The sequence below is a fragment of the Dipodomys ordii genome, unplaced genomic scaffold, assembly GCF_000151885.1.
Source record: "Dipodomys ordii isolate 6190 unplaced genomic scaffold, Dord_2.0 Scaffold20, whole genome shotgun sequence".
Lineage (NCBI taxonomy): Eukaryota > Metazoa > Chordata > Mammalia > Rodentia > Heteromyidae > Dipodomys > Dipodomys ordii.
In genome coordinates this window covers 3805878-3821761 of record NW_012267236.1, presented here as the reverse complement: position 1 = coordinate 3821761, position 15884 = coordinate 3805878, and the positions used below count along the sequence as shown (strand labels likewise).

Here is a 15884-nt window from a genome sequence, read left to right as displayed (position 1 = left end):
TCTAGTGGTTTATTGGAGATAGGAGTTTCATGGTCTCTCCTGCCCTGGCTGGCTTTGAACCACGATCCTCAGATCTCAGCCTCCTGAGTAGCTAGGATTACAGGCTTGAGCCACCAGCGCCCGGCTATGAGTACATTTCTTATCCAGCATTGTTGTCTCCTTTTTTCCCTCCCTAACATCCTGTCCCTCCTACCTCCTCAACTACCCCACCTCCACCCCCCTATATATATTTCTTTTAGTCATGACAGACCTTTATGTAATTATATCTGTGATGTAGGCAGTGGTATTTCCTAAACTGCAGGAACTTTTAGTAGTGTGCAGCCTAGAATTTGAACTTTTAATTTAGTTGCCAACAATTTGTATAATTCAGGTTGAATGTTTAATTACCATTAGAAGACAGGACAATTTATAAAATAATTGAATCTAGTTATTTTTCTCTTTTGACAATTGTTTTATATCATCTGTGATAAAAAAATCACAGTAGCTTCCAATTTAACAGCAAAGTTAAAGATTTTTAGGCACAAAAATCATCATAATCAAAATTAAGTTTACTAATATTTTTATCCTCTAGAAACAGCAGTAGATAGGCAGATCACCTTTCCTTTGTCTCCAGCTCTTAACACTGAAGTGGAACAAAATGGGAAACCGTCCCTGATTGATTTGAATGAAGAAATGCAGCACATGGATGTAGAGGAATCACAGTGTGAGTTAAATTATGGAGCTGTTGTCCATGACAGTAGAAGGAATAGTGATCTAAACGTATCATGTTGGGCAAAGATTTCTCTATGGCTTGCAAAAGCTTGGTTTTAAGAATGTGATTTAAAAATAACTTATAATTCTGCGTTGGCAATATGCTTTAACTTTCAGCTCATCTTTGTGAACACAGCTGCACTAATACTTATATTCTTGCTTTTTAATACCTTGGTAGTTGAAATCAAGTCATGGTTTTAGAAATTTTGGAAAATCAAAGTGAAATGTAAAACACTATTACAGTGGAAAGCAACATATAACACTCCAGATAATTGATTATCTTTCCTAAGCATGGCAATGAATTCTTAGGTGATCACATTTTCTCAGTTGGTATGCTATGTAAATGGAATGGATATTTGCTAGTCAGTTATTGCATTCTAAATAACTAAAAGAAAAATCTGTATTTTTCTTTTTAGGTCTTAGGTTGTGTTCATTTTTAGAGGATCATAAAGAAGACATCTTGTGTGGGCCTGTCTGGCTTGCTAGTGGCCTTGATCTATCTGGGCATGCTGGGATGTTGACATTAACAAGCCCTAAACTTGTTAAAGGTGAAGTAATATATTCCATAATAGTAAAATAAAGTGATCCAAATGTAAGCTACTGTTTTGTTTGGGCTTTCATTAGAATCCAGTTAGTTTTTGGTGTGAAATTATTTTCTACTATAAGTAATTATATTGTGAAATTTCTGGTCCTACTTTTTCTGTCATGGAGTGGCACTGACTCTTTTCTTTCCCCCTTCCCTTTCCCCTTTTCTTTCCCTTTCTCCTTTCCCCTTTTCCTTTTCCTTTTCCCTTCCCTTCCTTATTTTGCCAGTCCGGGGGCTTGAACGTATGGCCTGAGCACTGTTTTGAGCTTTTTTTGCTCACAGGTAACGCTCTATGAGTTGAGTCCCACAGCTCTTCTTCTGGCTTTGGTAGTTAATTGGAGTTAAGAGTCTCAAATTTTCTGCCAGAGCTAACTTTGAACAAGGATCTTCAAATCTCAGTCTTCTGGGTACCTAGGATTACAGGGGTGATCACCAGTGCCTGGCTGTTACTGTTGACTAAGGGTAAAGAAATGACAAGAGTGTGCGGCAGATGTGACTTAAGTAATCAGAGCAACACTCTAGAAAATGAGAGACTCTGAGTTCTAACTCCAGTATTGTGAACAAAAAGACTGTAGGATGACTTACTAGTGCTCTTCCAAATTATCTGACATTGTGCTGTCATTTTTAACTGTCCTATTGTTTAATTTTCCTTGTAAGATGGCTTTTATAGAACACATATTTAATACTTTGACAATATCTGATAAAATGATTTATATATCATAAACACAAATTCTAATGAATGGATATTTAAAAATTTATTGACTGTTACATAGATAATAAATAGAAATTTGTTATGTTAGCTTTTGAATTCCACGTGTGAATAAAACAAAAGCCGACCTGTAAAATGCTTAGCTCAGTTTTTGAAGACATTTTGAAGTAGAATAGGGGAATAGAGATTCTTACCCAAACCCCTCAAATAGTTTATCACCTAAGTAATGACCATTTTGATTTGTAAAGTTGCTGTCCACAATTTCATAGGTACACATAATATGCAGACATGGTATACAATAATATTCTATATCTACAGTTTCACTTTCTTTGGCTTATTTTCTTTCTTTTTTTTTTTTTTTTCTTTCCTTTTTTTTGTCAGTCGTGGGACTTGAAGTCTGGGCCTGAGCGCTGTCCTTCAGCTCTTCAGCTCAAGGCGAGCACTCTACCACTTGAACTACAGCGCCACTTCTGGTTTTCTGGTGGTTTATAAGGGTTTCACAGACTTTCCTGCCTGGGCTGGCTTTGAACCGAGATCCTCAGATCTCAGTCTCCTGAGTAGCTACGATTGATTACAGGCGTGAGCCACTGGCGCCTGGCTATTTATTTGGCTTATTTTCTTTGGGCTTTTTTGCTCAAGGCTAGCACTCTACCACTTGAGCCAAACCTCCACTTAAGGGTTTTTTTTTTTTTTTTTAAATTTTTACTTTTGGTGGTTAATTGGAGTTAAGAGTCTCATAGATTTTACTGCCTGGGCTGGCTTTGAATCACAATCCTTACATCTTACCCTCTTGAGTAGAATTGCAGATGTGAGCTACAGACATTTGGCTAATTATGAAAAAGTTAAATGCCTGCTAGGGTAACTGTAGACTGGTTGTTTGCTAGTAGGTTTATTAATATCATTAAGTATTCTATTTGTGATAGGCCGTTATAAGAATTTTCATTAAATTCAACATAGGTACTATTTCATTTTATATTCTTTACAGACCTGTTTTTACAGTGATGGTTTTACTTTTTCATTTTCTCTTTATATATATGTAGTTTTTTTGGGGGGGGGAGGGGTCCGGTTGTGGGGCCTGAACTCTGGGCCTGGGTGCTATCCCTCAGCTCTTCAGCTCAAGGCTAGCACTGTACCACTTGAGCCACAGCACCACTTCTGGCTTTTTTTTTTCTTTTTGCTTATGTGGTGCTGAGGAATCGAACCCAGGGCCTCAGGCATGCAACGCAAGCGCTCTACCACTGAGCCACCTTCCCAGTCCTCTCTTTTTATATTTTAAGATATGATTACCCAATGCCTTTCATTTTTAACTTGTAAGAACTATGATACTAGGTATACGCGTGTATGTCATATGTATGCTTGTACATTTAATACAAGTGAATGCTGGATGGCTGTATGTAATGGTACCATAATTATTTGTGGGTGGTTCCTTTTTTGTATTTTTTTTTTTTTTTGATGTTATTGGAGTTTGATCTCAAGGGTTTTTGCTTGCTAGATAAGCTCTCTCTCACTTCAACCATACTTTAAACTTCTGGCATTTTGTTTTAGATTGTTATTATTTTTTAAGGTGGTATACAGAAGAGTTACCATTTTAAGTCAAGTTTTTTTGTTTTTGTTTTGGCCAAGGATTTATTTTAGGTCATGATCCTTCCACCTATGATCTTCCATATAGTTGAGATGACTGATGTGTGCCACTAATCCTACCTTATTGATTGAAGACTTTGCACTAACCTTTTTGTGACTGGACTGGAATCTTGACTCTCAATTTCTATCTCCCGGTAGCTGGGGTTATATTTGTGAGCCACTGTAGATAGTCAGTTTTATTCTTTTTAAAGATGTTTTTTTCTTAGAGCTTAGAAAATTTCTGCCATTAAGTGAACAGTGTAATTGGAGAAAATCATGCCAAGTATTTATAATGACCAATAATGTCTATTTTATGTTATTCATATTGCTATAGGGTTTTATTGGGGGAATGGGCTAAGTTGTAAACCATATACACAAACAGTGTAATTTGAAAATGGTATAAATTGATGGACCTTAGAAACAAAAGCCAGGCTGGGAATATGGGTTAGTGTTAGAGTGCTTGCCTAGCATGCATGATGGATGCCCGGAGTTCGCTTCCTCAGTATTGAAAAAGCTGGAAGTGTCACTGTGGCTCAAGTGGTAGAGTACTAGCCTTGAGCAAAAGAAGCTCAGGAACAGTGCCCAGGCCCTGAGGTTAAGCCCCAGGACTGGCAAAAACAACACCCCCCCCCCAAAATAAAAAACAAAAGAAAACACCAAAAAATAAAAAAAGCCAGTCCTGGGGTTTGAACTCAGCGACTTGGCTGCTGTCCCTGAGCTTTTGTACTCAAGTCTAGTCACTAGCACTTGGCTTGCTGGTGTATTTTTCTTTAGCATTTAGCTTACTCTATGAAGATGAAAAACAACTTGTGGTTTTGGTGATTGAATTATTATCCCATTCTACATCACTTCTTTAGGTATGGCAGGTGGAAAATATCGTTCATTTTTAATTCATGTCAAAGCCGTGAATGAAAGAGGAACAGATGAGATTTGTAATGGTGGTATTCGTCCTGTAGTAAGACTTCCATCCTTAAAACACCAGAGTAACAAGGGTTACTCACTTGCTTCTCTCTTGGCAAAAGTTGCAGCAGGCAAGGTATGAAACTATCATTTTGAACAATTTCATTGTTGTAAGTACTATAGATGAGACTTGACACATTCTTGGAAGTAGTCTGACTCATTAATGTTTTGTTTGATGTTTATTTTGTACCTTTTCTTTGTAGGGCCTTAAAATATAATTAAGAAGAAAATGTTTTGTATTAGCTTTAGGCAGATTATCTAGCATTAATAAAAATATACTCAATATGGAGCAATTATGAGTAGTTCAAATCCTTCCCTCTCTCCCTCCCTCCTTCCCTCCTTTCCTTTCTTCCTGTGGCTATTGGCCTGGGTGTTGTCCCAGGGCCTTATTTTTTTGTCGGTCATGGGGCCTGAACTCAGCCTGAGCGCTGTCCCTCAGCTCTTCAGCTCAAGGCTAGCACTCTACCACTTGAGCCACAGTGCCACTTCCAGCTTTTTCTGCTTATATGGTGCTGAGGAATCGAGCCCAGGGCCTCATGCATTCAAGGGAAGCACTCTACCACCAGCCCCTCCCTGGGCCTTTTTGTTCAAGGGTAGCCCTCTACCCTCCTCCTGAGTGGAAGAGATTAGGATTATAGAGGTGAGCTACTGTTGGATATTGCAAACTTTTTTTAAAACAGGAATTTTTTTTTGGTGATACTGGGATTTGAACCCAGTTGCTCTACCTGTTCAGTCATTTTGCCATGAAACCCCTTTTTGGATGGGGGGTGGGGGTGGCTGGTACTGAGGCCTGAACTCAAGACCTGGGCACTGTCCTTTTTTTTTTCCCTCAAGGCCACAACTCCACTTTTATTATTATTTTTTATTTATCTTTTTGTCATAGTGCTTGAACTCTGGGCCAGAGTGCTGTCCCTTAGCTCGTCAACACAAGGCAAACACTCTACCACTTGAGCCACAGCACCACTTCTGGTTTTCTGGTGGGCTATTGGAGATTAGAGTTTCACGGACTTTCCCAGGCTGGCTTTGAACCTTGATCTTCAGGTCTCAGCCTCCTGAGTAGCTAGGATTTCAGTTGTGAGCCACTGGTGCCCCCGTTCCTTCCTTCCTTCCTTCCTTCCTTCCTTCCTTCCTTCCTTCCTTCCTTTCTTTCTTTTCTTTCTTTCTTTTGGCTTCAATTTAGGGACTGGGCACTACCCTGAGTATTTTGTTTGCTCAAGTCTAGTGATGTTCTGCTTCCAGTTTTCTGATGATTAACAGGAGTTATGAATCTCATGGATTTCGCTGCCTGGCCTCATGCACTTTTCTGCCTGGGCTGACTTCAAACTGTGATCTTCAGATCCCAGTCTCCTGAGTAGCTAGGATTACAGGCATGAATCACCAGTGCCCAGCTTCTCATGTCTGACTTTTTGCTGGTTAATAGGATCAGTGTTTCACTGGCTTTCTTGTTCAGTTTTAGCTTCAATTAGAATCTTTAGATCTTAGCCTTCAGATTAGCTAGGATTTCAAGCTAGAGTCACCTTTTTGTATTACTTCCAAGGTAGCTCCTGCTTTCTTCCCATTGTCAGCCTTTACTGTATTCTTGTTGTATTTGTGTATCCTTGTGTTGCTGGAATGACAGATATGCGCCACTATACCCAGCCATTGGTTCATTCGTTATCTTGCAAAACCATGATATCCTAATCTCTATTTGCCAATTAGCAATGATTACAATTACAGTCCTGGTCCACTGTTCCTGCTAGGTACTTGCCTTTATATTTTAGGCCATAATACTTTTTTCCTTAATTAGTGGTATTTATTTTTATCTATTACATTCTTCCTTTGGTAACTATTTGGGAGGATTCAGAAAGAATGCCTGTAATCCTAGCTGCTCAGGAAACTGAAATCTGAGGATCTCAGTTTAAAGCCAGCCTAGGCAGAAAAGTCCATGAGACTTTTATCTCTAATTAACTCCCAGAAAACTGGAAGTGGAGTTGTGACTCAAAGTGGTAGAGTGCTAGCCTTGAGCAAAAAAAAGCTGCTGTGGGACTGACAGAAAAAAACAAAACAAAACTGGGAACTCATTTTAGATTTTGTTGAAGTCTTCATGGTTGATTTTCAACAACTAGCTCTATCATGCAGACATTTGATAATGGTCTGGGCTTGGAGTTTATTTCTCTATAATCATTATTCACAAGCAACAATAGCAATAATATTAGTAACACCAATCATATTTATATAGGTCTTCCAATTTTTCAAGGACTTCTTTTTTTTGGGGGTGGGGTCCAGTCGTGGGGCCTGAACTCTGGGCCTGAGTGCTGTCCCTCAGCTCTTCAGCTCAAGGCTAGCACTCTACTACTTGAGCCACAGCGCCACTTCTGGCGTTTTTCTTTTTGCTTATGTGGTGCTGAGGAATCGAACCCAGGGCCTCAGGCATGCAAGGCATGTGCTCTACCACTGAGCCAACTTCCCAGCCCCTTTCAAGGACTTCTGTGTACTTTTATCTGATTTAATCCTCAAAATATCTCTGAGGTAGGCAGAGCAGGTGCTGTTATCATATTTTTCAAGATTTTGGTTTTAAAGTCTTTAATCATTAAACCTTTAAAATAGTAACTTTGTGTTTACTTTCCTTGTTATCATTTTGTGAAAAAATAGTTGTTTATTGAAGGCGAGGGTAAAAGCTATTTTTTAAATCTGAAAGTAATGTTCTCATTGTGATGATTCAGTTATTTTCTGTTTTATATCCTTACAATTTTTTTTTGTTTTGTTTGTTTCAATTCTTTGCTTTCGTATTTTTAGGAAAAATCATCCAATGTAAAGAATGAAAATGCAGGTGGAACACGTAAATCTGAAAATCTTCGGGGCTGTGACTTACTTCAGGAGGTCTCAGTCACCATTCGAAGATTTAAGAAAACTTCAATTTCTAAGGAAAGGTAATCTTATTTCATTTACCTAGTATTCGTTTGGGCAAAAGTGTGGGGATTTTTGCTCAGGAGATAAAATGTCTGCTTAGGAAGCTCAACCTCTGAACTGGGTTCAAACCTAGTACAACTGGGGATAAAATAGAAACTTCATATGATCAACCAGACTTTCAAAGATTGAGTCTAATTGGTGGCCTTTTCATTGGTAATTTGTTCACGTTGATTTTTTTTTTTCTTTTATAGAGTTCAACGTTGTGCTATGTTACAGTTTTCAGAATTTCATGAAAAGCTCCTCAACACTCTATGCAAAAAAGCAGATGATGGCCAAACCACAGAACATGCCCAAAGTCTTGTGTTGGATACTCTGTGTTGGTTAGCTGGAGTACATTCAAATGGACCTGGAAGGTTAAGATTGTAATTTTGCTTATCACTGATAATTGTCCTTTGTATGTTATGATTCAGAGTGAAAAATGTGTCTGTTTTTGTTTTGCAGTTCAAAAGAAGGAAATGAGAGCCTACTTTCAAAAACACGAAAGTGTCTTTCAGACATTGTACGTGTTTGTTTCTTTGAGGCAGGACGAAGTATAGCCCATAAATGCGCTCGATTTCTAGCCTTTTGCATTAGGTTGGTGTTTTTTAATTTGTAAAATGTGTACCTGCAATTTGGTGCCTAATACATTGCTTGTATAGTTTGTGTATGTAACTTAGCATTTCAGTAGTTGATTAATGTTATTGAGAGCCTAAGAAAAAAAGTTGGATTCTTAGGGTAAAATACTATATTAAATAAATCTATTAATAAAAAAAGTTTGCTAGTTTTCTTTGCCTTTTAGTAGTAGTCTGGTGAATTTGATAAAGGGAACTTTTCTCTCATTTCTACTCCTTGATTGTCTTTACTTGGAATCATATTATTACATAACATTATTATGGGACTTTTTCTAATATTGTGCACCTAATTTTCTGTAATCTCTGAAATTCAGTGTCCAAGTTGTGTTTAACAGCTAATGGTCAGTATTAACTGCACCTGCTTTTAGCCCTTTCTAAGTTAAGTAGGAGGTTTAATACCTAAAAAGCTAATACAAAGACCCTTTGTGTATTCAGCCCCTAGTATCTGGCCATTCATTATGTTTGTAGGACCATAAGGCATATTTCTCTTGGAACATATGAATACATTTTGACTTAATAACTACATCAGGTTTAGGGTTGAATTTAACCCATGAGTAATGTCTTTATAAAGTTTTTCTTTTCTCTTCTTCAACATTTTCAGTAATGGCAAATGTGACCCATGTCAACCGGGATTTGGATCTGTTCTGTTGAAGGCTCTTCTTGATAATATGTCATTTTTACCAGCAGCCGCAACTGGTGGTATGTAAAATTACTTAATCACAAATAGTTATACTCAGGGGTTTGCTTGAATTTTTTCCTATTTGCTCTCTACCTTTTTGTAAAATATTTTTTTATTGTGATTAAGTGACTGCATAAATTTCACAAATTTCACATTAGTGATAGTGATACTTAGTTAAAGCCACAAACACATTCTAACCTTCATCAGGCAAATTGCATTATCATGGTCTATAAAGTTTGTGAATTCTGTGAGCTTTGACAATACAGCTATTTCTTTCCTTTTGCTTAGTGTAAGCTGTTTCCTCTTTCCCTCTCATTCCCTCTCTCCCATTGCTGCCCTTGAGTTGCTTAGTTCTTTTTCATCAATGTTCAGTACAGCTGATGGGCCCCTTTGTTGTATGATTCCCCCTGTTTCCCCCTGATTCTATATCCTCCTCCTAGCTTCCCTCAGATGTGCACATATATATACACCATATATGTGGTCATGAATATGGGGTCATTTAGTAATGACATGAAAAAATGGGTGGAGGTCCTTTGTTTCTTGGGTCCTGTTTACTTTTCATATCTCCTTGCATTTTGAATTTAACATCCACATATTAGGGATACTATGTGTCTCTTTGCTCTTGCCTCACCTTGCTCAAAATGATTTGTTCTAGTTCCCATCCATTTCCCTGCAAATGCCATTATTTTGTCCTTTCTAATGGCTGCCTAATACTCTATTGTATATAGGTACCACAGCAATGAACATGGAGGTGCATGTGTCCTTATATCCTGGTTCCTGTTGCTCAGGGTAGATGCCTAGGAGTAGTATGGCTGGGTCATAGGGAAGTTCTGTATTAGCTTTCTGAGATACATCCAGACTGCTTTCCAAAGTGGTTGTATTAATGTACATTCCCACCAGCAGTGCAATAGGGTTCCTCTTTCTCCTCATCCCTACCAGCATTTGTCGTTGGCTGAGTATAGGATATGGGCCATTCTGACTGGGGTAAGGTGGTATCTCAGGGTTGGTTTTATTTGCATTTCCTTTATGGCCAGGGATGATGAACATTTCCTCAGGTATTTCTTTGCCATTTTTATCTCTTCTTCTGAGAAGTCTCTCTTTTTACTCCCTTGCCCAATTAATGATTGGTTTGTTAGATTTGGGAGGGATTAGTTTCTTGAGTTTCCTGTATATAATGGATATTTGACCCTTGTCTGATATTTTGCTGTTAAATATTTTTTTCCAAATTAGTTGGCTGTCTTTCTAGTTTGGTAGCTATGTCTTTAACTATGCAGAAACTGTTTTTTTTTTTTTTTTAACTGTAGTTTATTTTTTTCAGAGTTGATAACCTGTGTTTCCCTCTTCCCCCTTGGCATATACTCACTCCTTAATATTATTTTAGCAAAGATTAGAGGGAGAGTAGATATAAAGCCATCTCCAGATACATTTTTCTGGACTTTGAATCATTGAATTTTGGTTATCTACTAAAGATCAGATGCTCCCTATTAAAATGAAAATAGTTGATAAATAGTTCTTTTATCTTTGTAATTAAAGAACTACTTATAGTTTATATTTATCTTAAATGTAAATTGCCTTAAACTGGTGTTACTTCCAGTAAAAAAAGCAAACAAACAAAAAAACATTATTTTTCTTTGGTTGATTATTGGGCTTGAACTTTGGGCCTGAGTGCTATTGTTGAGCCTTTTTGCTCAAGGCTAGCACTCTACCACTTTGAGCTACAGGTCCATTTCTGATTTTCTGGTGGTTAATTGGAGATAAGAGACTCATAGACTTTCCGCCCAGGCTGGCTTTGAACCGCAATCCTCAGATATCAGCCTCCTGAGTAGCTAGGATTACGGGTGTGAGCCACCAGCTCCCAGCCAATAGAATATTTTGTACTCATCTGTTTACTATAATAGTGAATAAGAGTGAAGTGTAAACTCTTTGTACAACTGCTTAATAGCTAAAAAAAGAAGTCCCTTAAGTTTCATTATTGAAGACAGTTTTACTTGTAGGTTGCTTAAATTCTAGTGTGTACTTGGTAGTTAGTTATTCAAGATTTAGGGAAGAATCTTATAGATAGTACATCATAGTCATCTTTTAAGCTTTGCCAATCTGTGTGTGACATTAGAAAATAAATGTACTGGATTCACTTCCAGAGTATGCTGTGTGACACTCTCTGTCATCTAGGGTTTAGGGTTTTAGTACAGAGAAATAGTATTTCAAGAGAGATGGTTCAGAGAATTTACAGTTTCTGCTTTTCTGGTCTAACATGCCCCTTAGAATCACCTCCTAAGGACTATTGTAATCCTTAGTATGTAGGTTGATAAGAATATCTTGGAAAAGTAGGTTTGAGATGTTGGAGCTGTTGCTCAGTTCGTAGAGTGCCGGTTAGCAAAAGCATTAGTTATTGAGTTCAAGTCCCAGTCTTGGACCAAAAAGAAAAGTTTGGAATTCATTACTCAGGATGTTGTTTAGTAAGACTTGCTCGAAAGAGACTTTTTTTGGGGGGTCCAGTCATGGGGCCTGAACTCTGGGCCTGGCGCTGTCCCTCAGCTCTTGAGCTCAAGGCTAGCGCTATACCACTTGAGCCACAGCGGCACTTCTGGCTTTTTTCTTTTTTCTTATGTGGTGCTGAGGAATTGAACCCAGGGCCTCATGCATGCAACGCAAGCGCTCTACCACTGAGCCACCTTCCCAGCCCCAAGAGACTTTTTTTTTGTAAGTGGAGTCTTTTCTTTGTAAGTTGCTCTTAGAAATTCCTTTCCCAGAATAAGGAAGTATCTTTTGTAGCAAAAGATGTTATACCAATGTATATGTAATGTGAAGTTTTCTTTGTTAGAGAAAAATGATGATGTATTGTTATTTTCAGGTTCTGTCTACTGGTATTTTGTCCTTCTGAATTATGTTAAAGATGAAGATTTGGCTGGGTGCAGCACATCTTGTGCATCTTTGCTTACTGCTGTGTCCAGACAGTTACAAGACAGGCTAACACCAATGGAGGCTTTACTTCAAACAAGGTATTATTAAACTGGGGGTCTTTTTGAGTATGGTAGCTTTTGTAAAGAACTGTAACTTAATAATTTACACTTGAAATATATTTTTTCTTACAAAAATAGGTTTATGCTTTACCTTTTCCAAATGATAATAGCCTATGGGTCTCCCCCCCTCCTATTTTCTCTTTTATTCCCTTTGTTTGATAAATTTTACATAGGTTATTTATGAGGTAATTTAATGAAATAAATGTCTTTCTAATAGAAGATGCATTTAATGTCTGATTGTTTCATTTTTACAACTTTTTACAACCAGTTTTCCTTCATTGGTGGTGATTTTCAGAACTTTAACATAGAAATAACAAAAGTTTGAATTTGAGTTCTTGGCTGATCTTCAGCAGAGAGTTTTCTAATTATTGTAGTTCAAAAATATTGATTTTTGATGAGTTTTTCTTTCAAAGTTTGTGCTCTCTCTTGTCATTGAAGTAATTGAGGGAAAGAGAAGAGTGTCTGATACACCTTCATGTTTGAGCTCCAGGTGAGACTCTTGCTACTTAGCTGCCAGTTTTTGGAAATGCAGTTACTGAGTCTTTTGGAGTCTAGATTTCAGAGAACAGAGCTAGGGTTTGCTGAGTTTGATGCATTGGTTAAATTTATTTACTATTTCCTTCTGTCCTGTTAACTAATTTGCTTTTAAAACTATTATACAGGGAATTTCTTAATTACTTGTCTGACAGGAAACACGTTTATTTTTTAGATATGGATTATATAGTTCACCGTTTGATCCAGTCCTTTTTGATTTGGAGATGAGTGGCTCTTCTTGCAAAAATATATACAATAGCAACATTGGTGTCCAGTCAGATGAAATTGATTTATCAGATGTCCTTTCAGGTAGTAGTAACTTCTTTTACTAAAGAGATTTCTAAATATTACAGATTGAGTTTCAGTTACTTTTTGACTTACTTGCAGTAACTAACTTTGATTTAGAAGTCAGGAATTCTTTAGGACCTAACCTTAACATATGTGAATCATTAAACATTAGTTTTCCTCTGGCATCAATAAAGCCAGTAGAGGTTGAATATCTGAGTCTTATAATCTAAAATATGAAATGCTCCAAAATTCATCATGTACTGGAAAAGTTTCAGATTTTTCTGCATTTTAGACTTCTAGATAAAAGATTTTCAATCAGTAGAGTCTATGTAAATATACAAAGAGCACAAAAAGAAAATCATTCCAAGATTTGAATTACTTCTAGACTCAATATTTTGGATAAGAATATTCAACCGTCGGGCAGGGAAGGTGGCTCAGTGGTAGAGTGCTTGCCTCACATGCATGAGGCCCTGGATTTGATTCCTCATCACCACATAAGGAGAAAAAGCCAGAAGTGGTGCTGTAGCTAAAATGGTAGAGTGCTAGCCTTGAGCTGGAAAGCTGAGGGACAGCGCCCTCAGAGTTCAGGCCCCATGGCCAACCCCCCCCAAAAAAAAAGAATATTCAACTGTGTGTTAATGTTATATTTGAAAGGAATGTGAATTTGTTTCATTGATTTTGTTTTTCATTGCATGTCAATACTCTTCTATCCTGTTTCTCTTTAAAATTTGATGTGTGTTGCCACATTAACATTTTACTTGAGTCTTGCCTCAGTTTCTTGATTTATACTTACAGTAATAAGTAAGGCTAATTAAAAAAATAATTTCCTGTATTTGATCTCACTTTTTTAAGGTAAATTTTGTATGTGTTATATGTATTCTGCATACATTTCAAGAATCTGCTTTCAGAATTGTATGTACGGCACCTTTGAATAACTTTCAGAATCTAGTGTTTTGTGTTTATTTTCACTAAATAAGATAACGGATATTTTATTTAACCTTATTTTTATTTTTTTGCTAGTCCTGGGACTTTTGCTAGTCCTGGGCACTGTCCCTGAGCTTCTTTTGCTCAAGGCTAGCACTCTACCACTTGAGCCATAGTGCCACTTCCAGTTTTTTCTGTTTATGTGGTGCTGAGGAATTGAACCCAGGGCTTCATGCATGTAAGGCAAGCATTCTACGGCTAAGCCACATTCCCAGGCCCTGATATTTTATTTTTTTATTTTATGTAATTGCAGTTATTTAAGTGTTGTTGATAAAACAAAATGGGTCTCTGTGATGGTACACATCTATAATCCCAATTTTTCTGAAGGCAGAGATGAGGATGACCAATTTTGAGTTCAGGCCAGATGAACAGTTAGTAAGATATTTCAAAAGACAAGCCAGCATGGTTGACATTTGTGCTGACTTTGCAAAAACATGATGTTCTTTGCTGTGTACCAGAAATAAAATGTCAGTGTCATTTAAGAAAGTTCTTACTAACTTTTATTAAAGTCTGAATTTTTTTTGTTTTAAGTTGGTCATGGGGCCTGAACTCTGGGCCTGGGCACTGTCCCTGAGCTCTTCAGGTCAAGGCTAGCACTCTACTACTTGAGCCACAGCACCACTTCTGGCTTTTTCTGCTTATGTGGTGCTGAGAAATCGAACCCAAGACCTCATGCATGTGAGGCAAGCACTCTACCACTGAGCCACCTTCCCAACCTTAAAGTCTGACTCTTTGATGACAAATAAATTAGAAAGATACATATAGCACTTTTCAATATGGTAATAAATCATGATGGCTTTAGGGAAATACATTTATTTATTTCCAGTACTGGTGCTTGAACTCCGATCCTCACACTCTCACTTCCTTAGCTTTTTCTCTCATATCTGGTACTCTACAACTTGAACGACAGCTCCAGCTTTGGCTATTTTGGGGCTTTATTGGAGATAATAGTCTCACAGACTTTTCTTCCTTGGTCTGGCTTTGAACTGTGATCTTCAGATCTCAGCCTTCTGAGTAGGTAGGATTACAGGCATGAATCACTGGTTGCCTGCATTATTATTTATTTGTTTATTTATTTATTGTCAGTCATGGGTCTTGAACTCAGGGCTTGAGCACTTTTTCTGGTTCTTGAGCTTTTAGATTTTTAGGTGGATACTTGAGGATAAGAGTCTCACAGAGTTTCCTCTCTGGCTTGGCTTTGAAACATGATCCTCAGATCTTAGCTTATTGAGTAGCTAGGATTATAGGTATGAGCCTCCAGTGCCTGGCTTATTTTTAATTGTTTTATCTTAAAGTTTCTATTATTTTGGCTGGGTGCTGGTGGCTTATACCTGTTTAAAACCAGTTTGGGCAGGAAAGTTCATGAAACTCTTATCTCCAGTTAGCCATTAGAAAACCGGAAGTTGAGCTATGGCTCAAAGTTGTAGAGGGCTCATCTTGAGCAAAAGAGCTCAGGGACAGAGCCTAGTTCCTTGAGTTCAAGCCCTAAGACCAACTCCACACCCCCCCCCCCAATTTGATTATCCAAGCAATATACAAGTAGTATAAATTAAAGTTTAGGTTTTATAAAAGGTTTTCTTTCTTTCCTTTTTTTTTGAAATAGTCCTGGGGCTTGAACTTTGGGCTTGAACACTCTCCCTGAGCTCCCTGTTGTTTAAGGTGAGCACTCTATCACTTGAACTACAGCACCATTTCTAGCATTTTCTGTGATTAATTGGAGATGAGAGTCTCATAGAAAGCCGGGTGCTGGTGGCTCAAGCCTATAATCCTTGCTACCCAGGATGCTGAGATCTATAGATCACTGTTGGAAGCCAGCCCAGTCAGGAAAGTCTGTGAGACTCTTATCTCCAAAAGACTACTCAGAAAAAGCCTGAAGTGGCGCCATGGCTCAATTAGTAGAGTGCTAATCTTGTGCACATCAGGTACAGCACCTAGACCCTGAGTTCAAGTACCAGAACCACCAAAAACAAAAAAACAAAAAAAAAAAAACTCATGGACTTTCTTGCCTGGGCTAGCTTTGAACTATGATCCTCATATACCTGTGTATCTAGTACTATAGATGTGAGCCATCAGTGCCTAGCTAGAAAAAAATTTTCTTTTGGTAGTAGTACTAAGGTTTGAACACAGGGCCTTGAACTTTCTAGGCTTTTGCTGTGTCACTTGAGCTATGCCTATTGCTCCTCTTTAGAGTTTT

General features: G+C 37.8%; 1 protein-coding gene across 1 annotated transcript in view; it reads left to right on the top strand.

Annotated features, from left to right (window-relative positions):
• Birc6 (baculoviral IAP repeat containing 6) overlaps nt 1-15884 on the top strand; it is a gene marked incomplete at its 5' end in the record, with an annotated part of 230437 nt that overhangs the window by 65915 nt on the left and 148638 nt on the right. Inside the window, 9 exons of the mRNA XM_013013525.1 lie at nt 614-703; nt 1167-1298; nt 4523-4701; nt 7401-7534; nt 7766-7927; nt 8016-8147; nt 8787-8884; nt 11716-11863; nt 12594-12727. Of these exons, the coding sequence (XP_012868979.1) occupies nt 614-703; nt 1167-1298; nt 4523-4701; nt 7401-7534; nt 7766-7927; nt 8016-8147; nt 8787-8884; nt 11716-11863; nt 12594-12727 (1209 nt within the window). The remainder of the gene's footprint in view (nt 1-613; nt 704-1166; nt 1299-4522; nt 4702-7400; nt 7535-7765; nt 7928-8015; nt 8148-8786; nt 8885-11715; nt 11864-12593; nt 12728-15884) is intronic.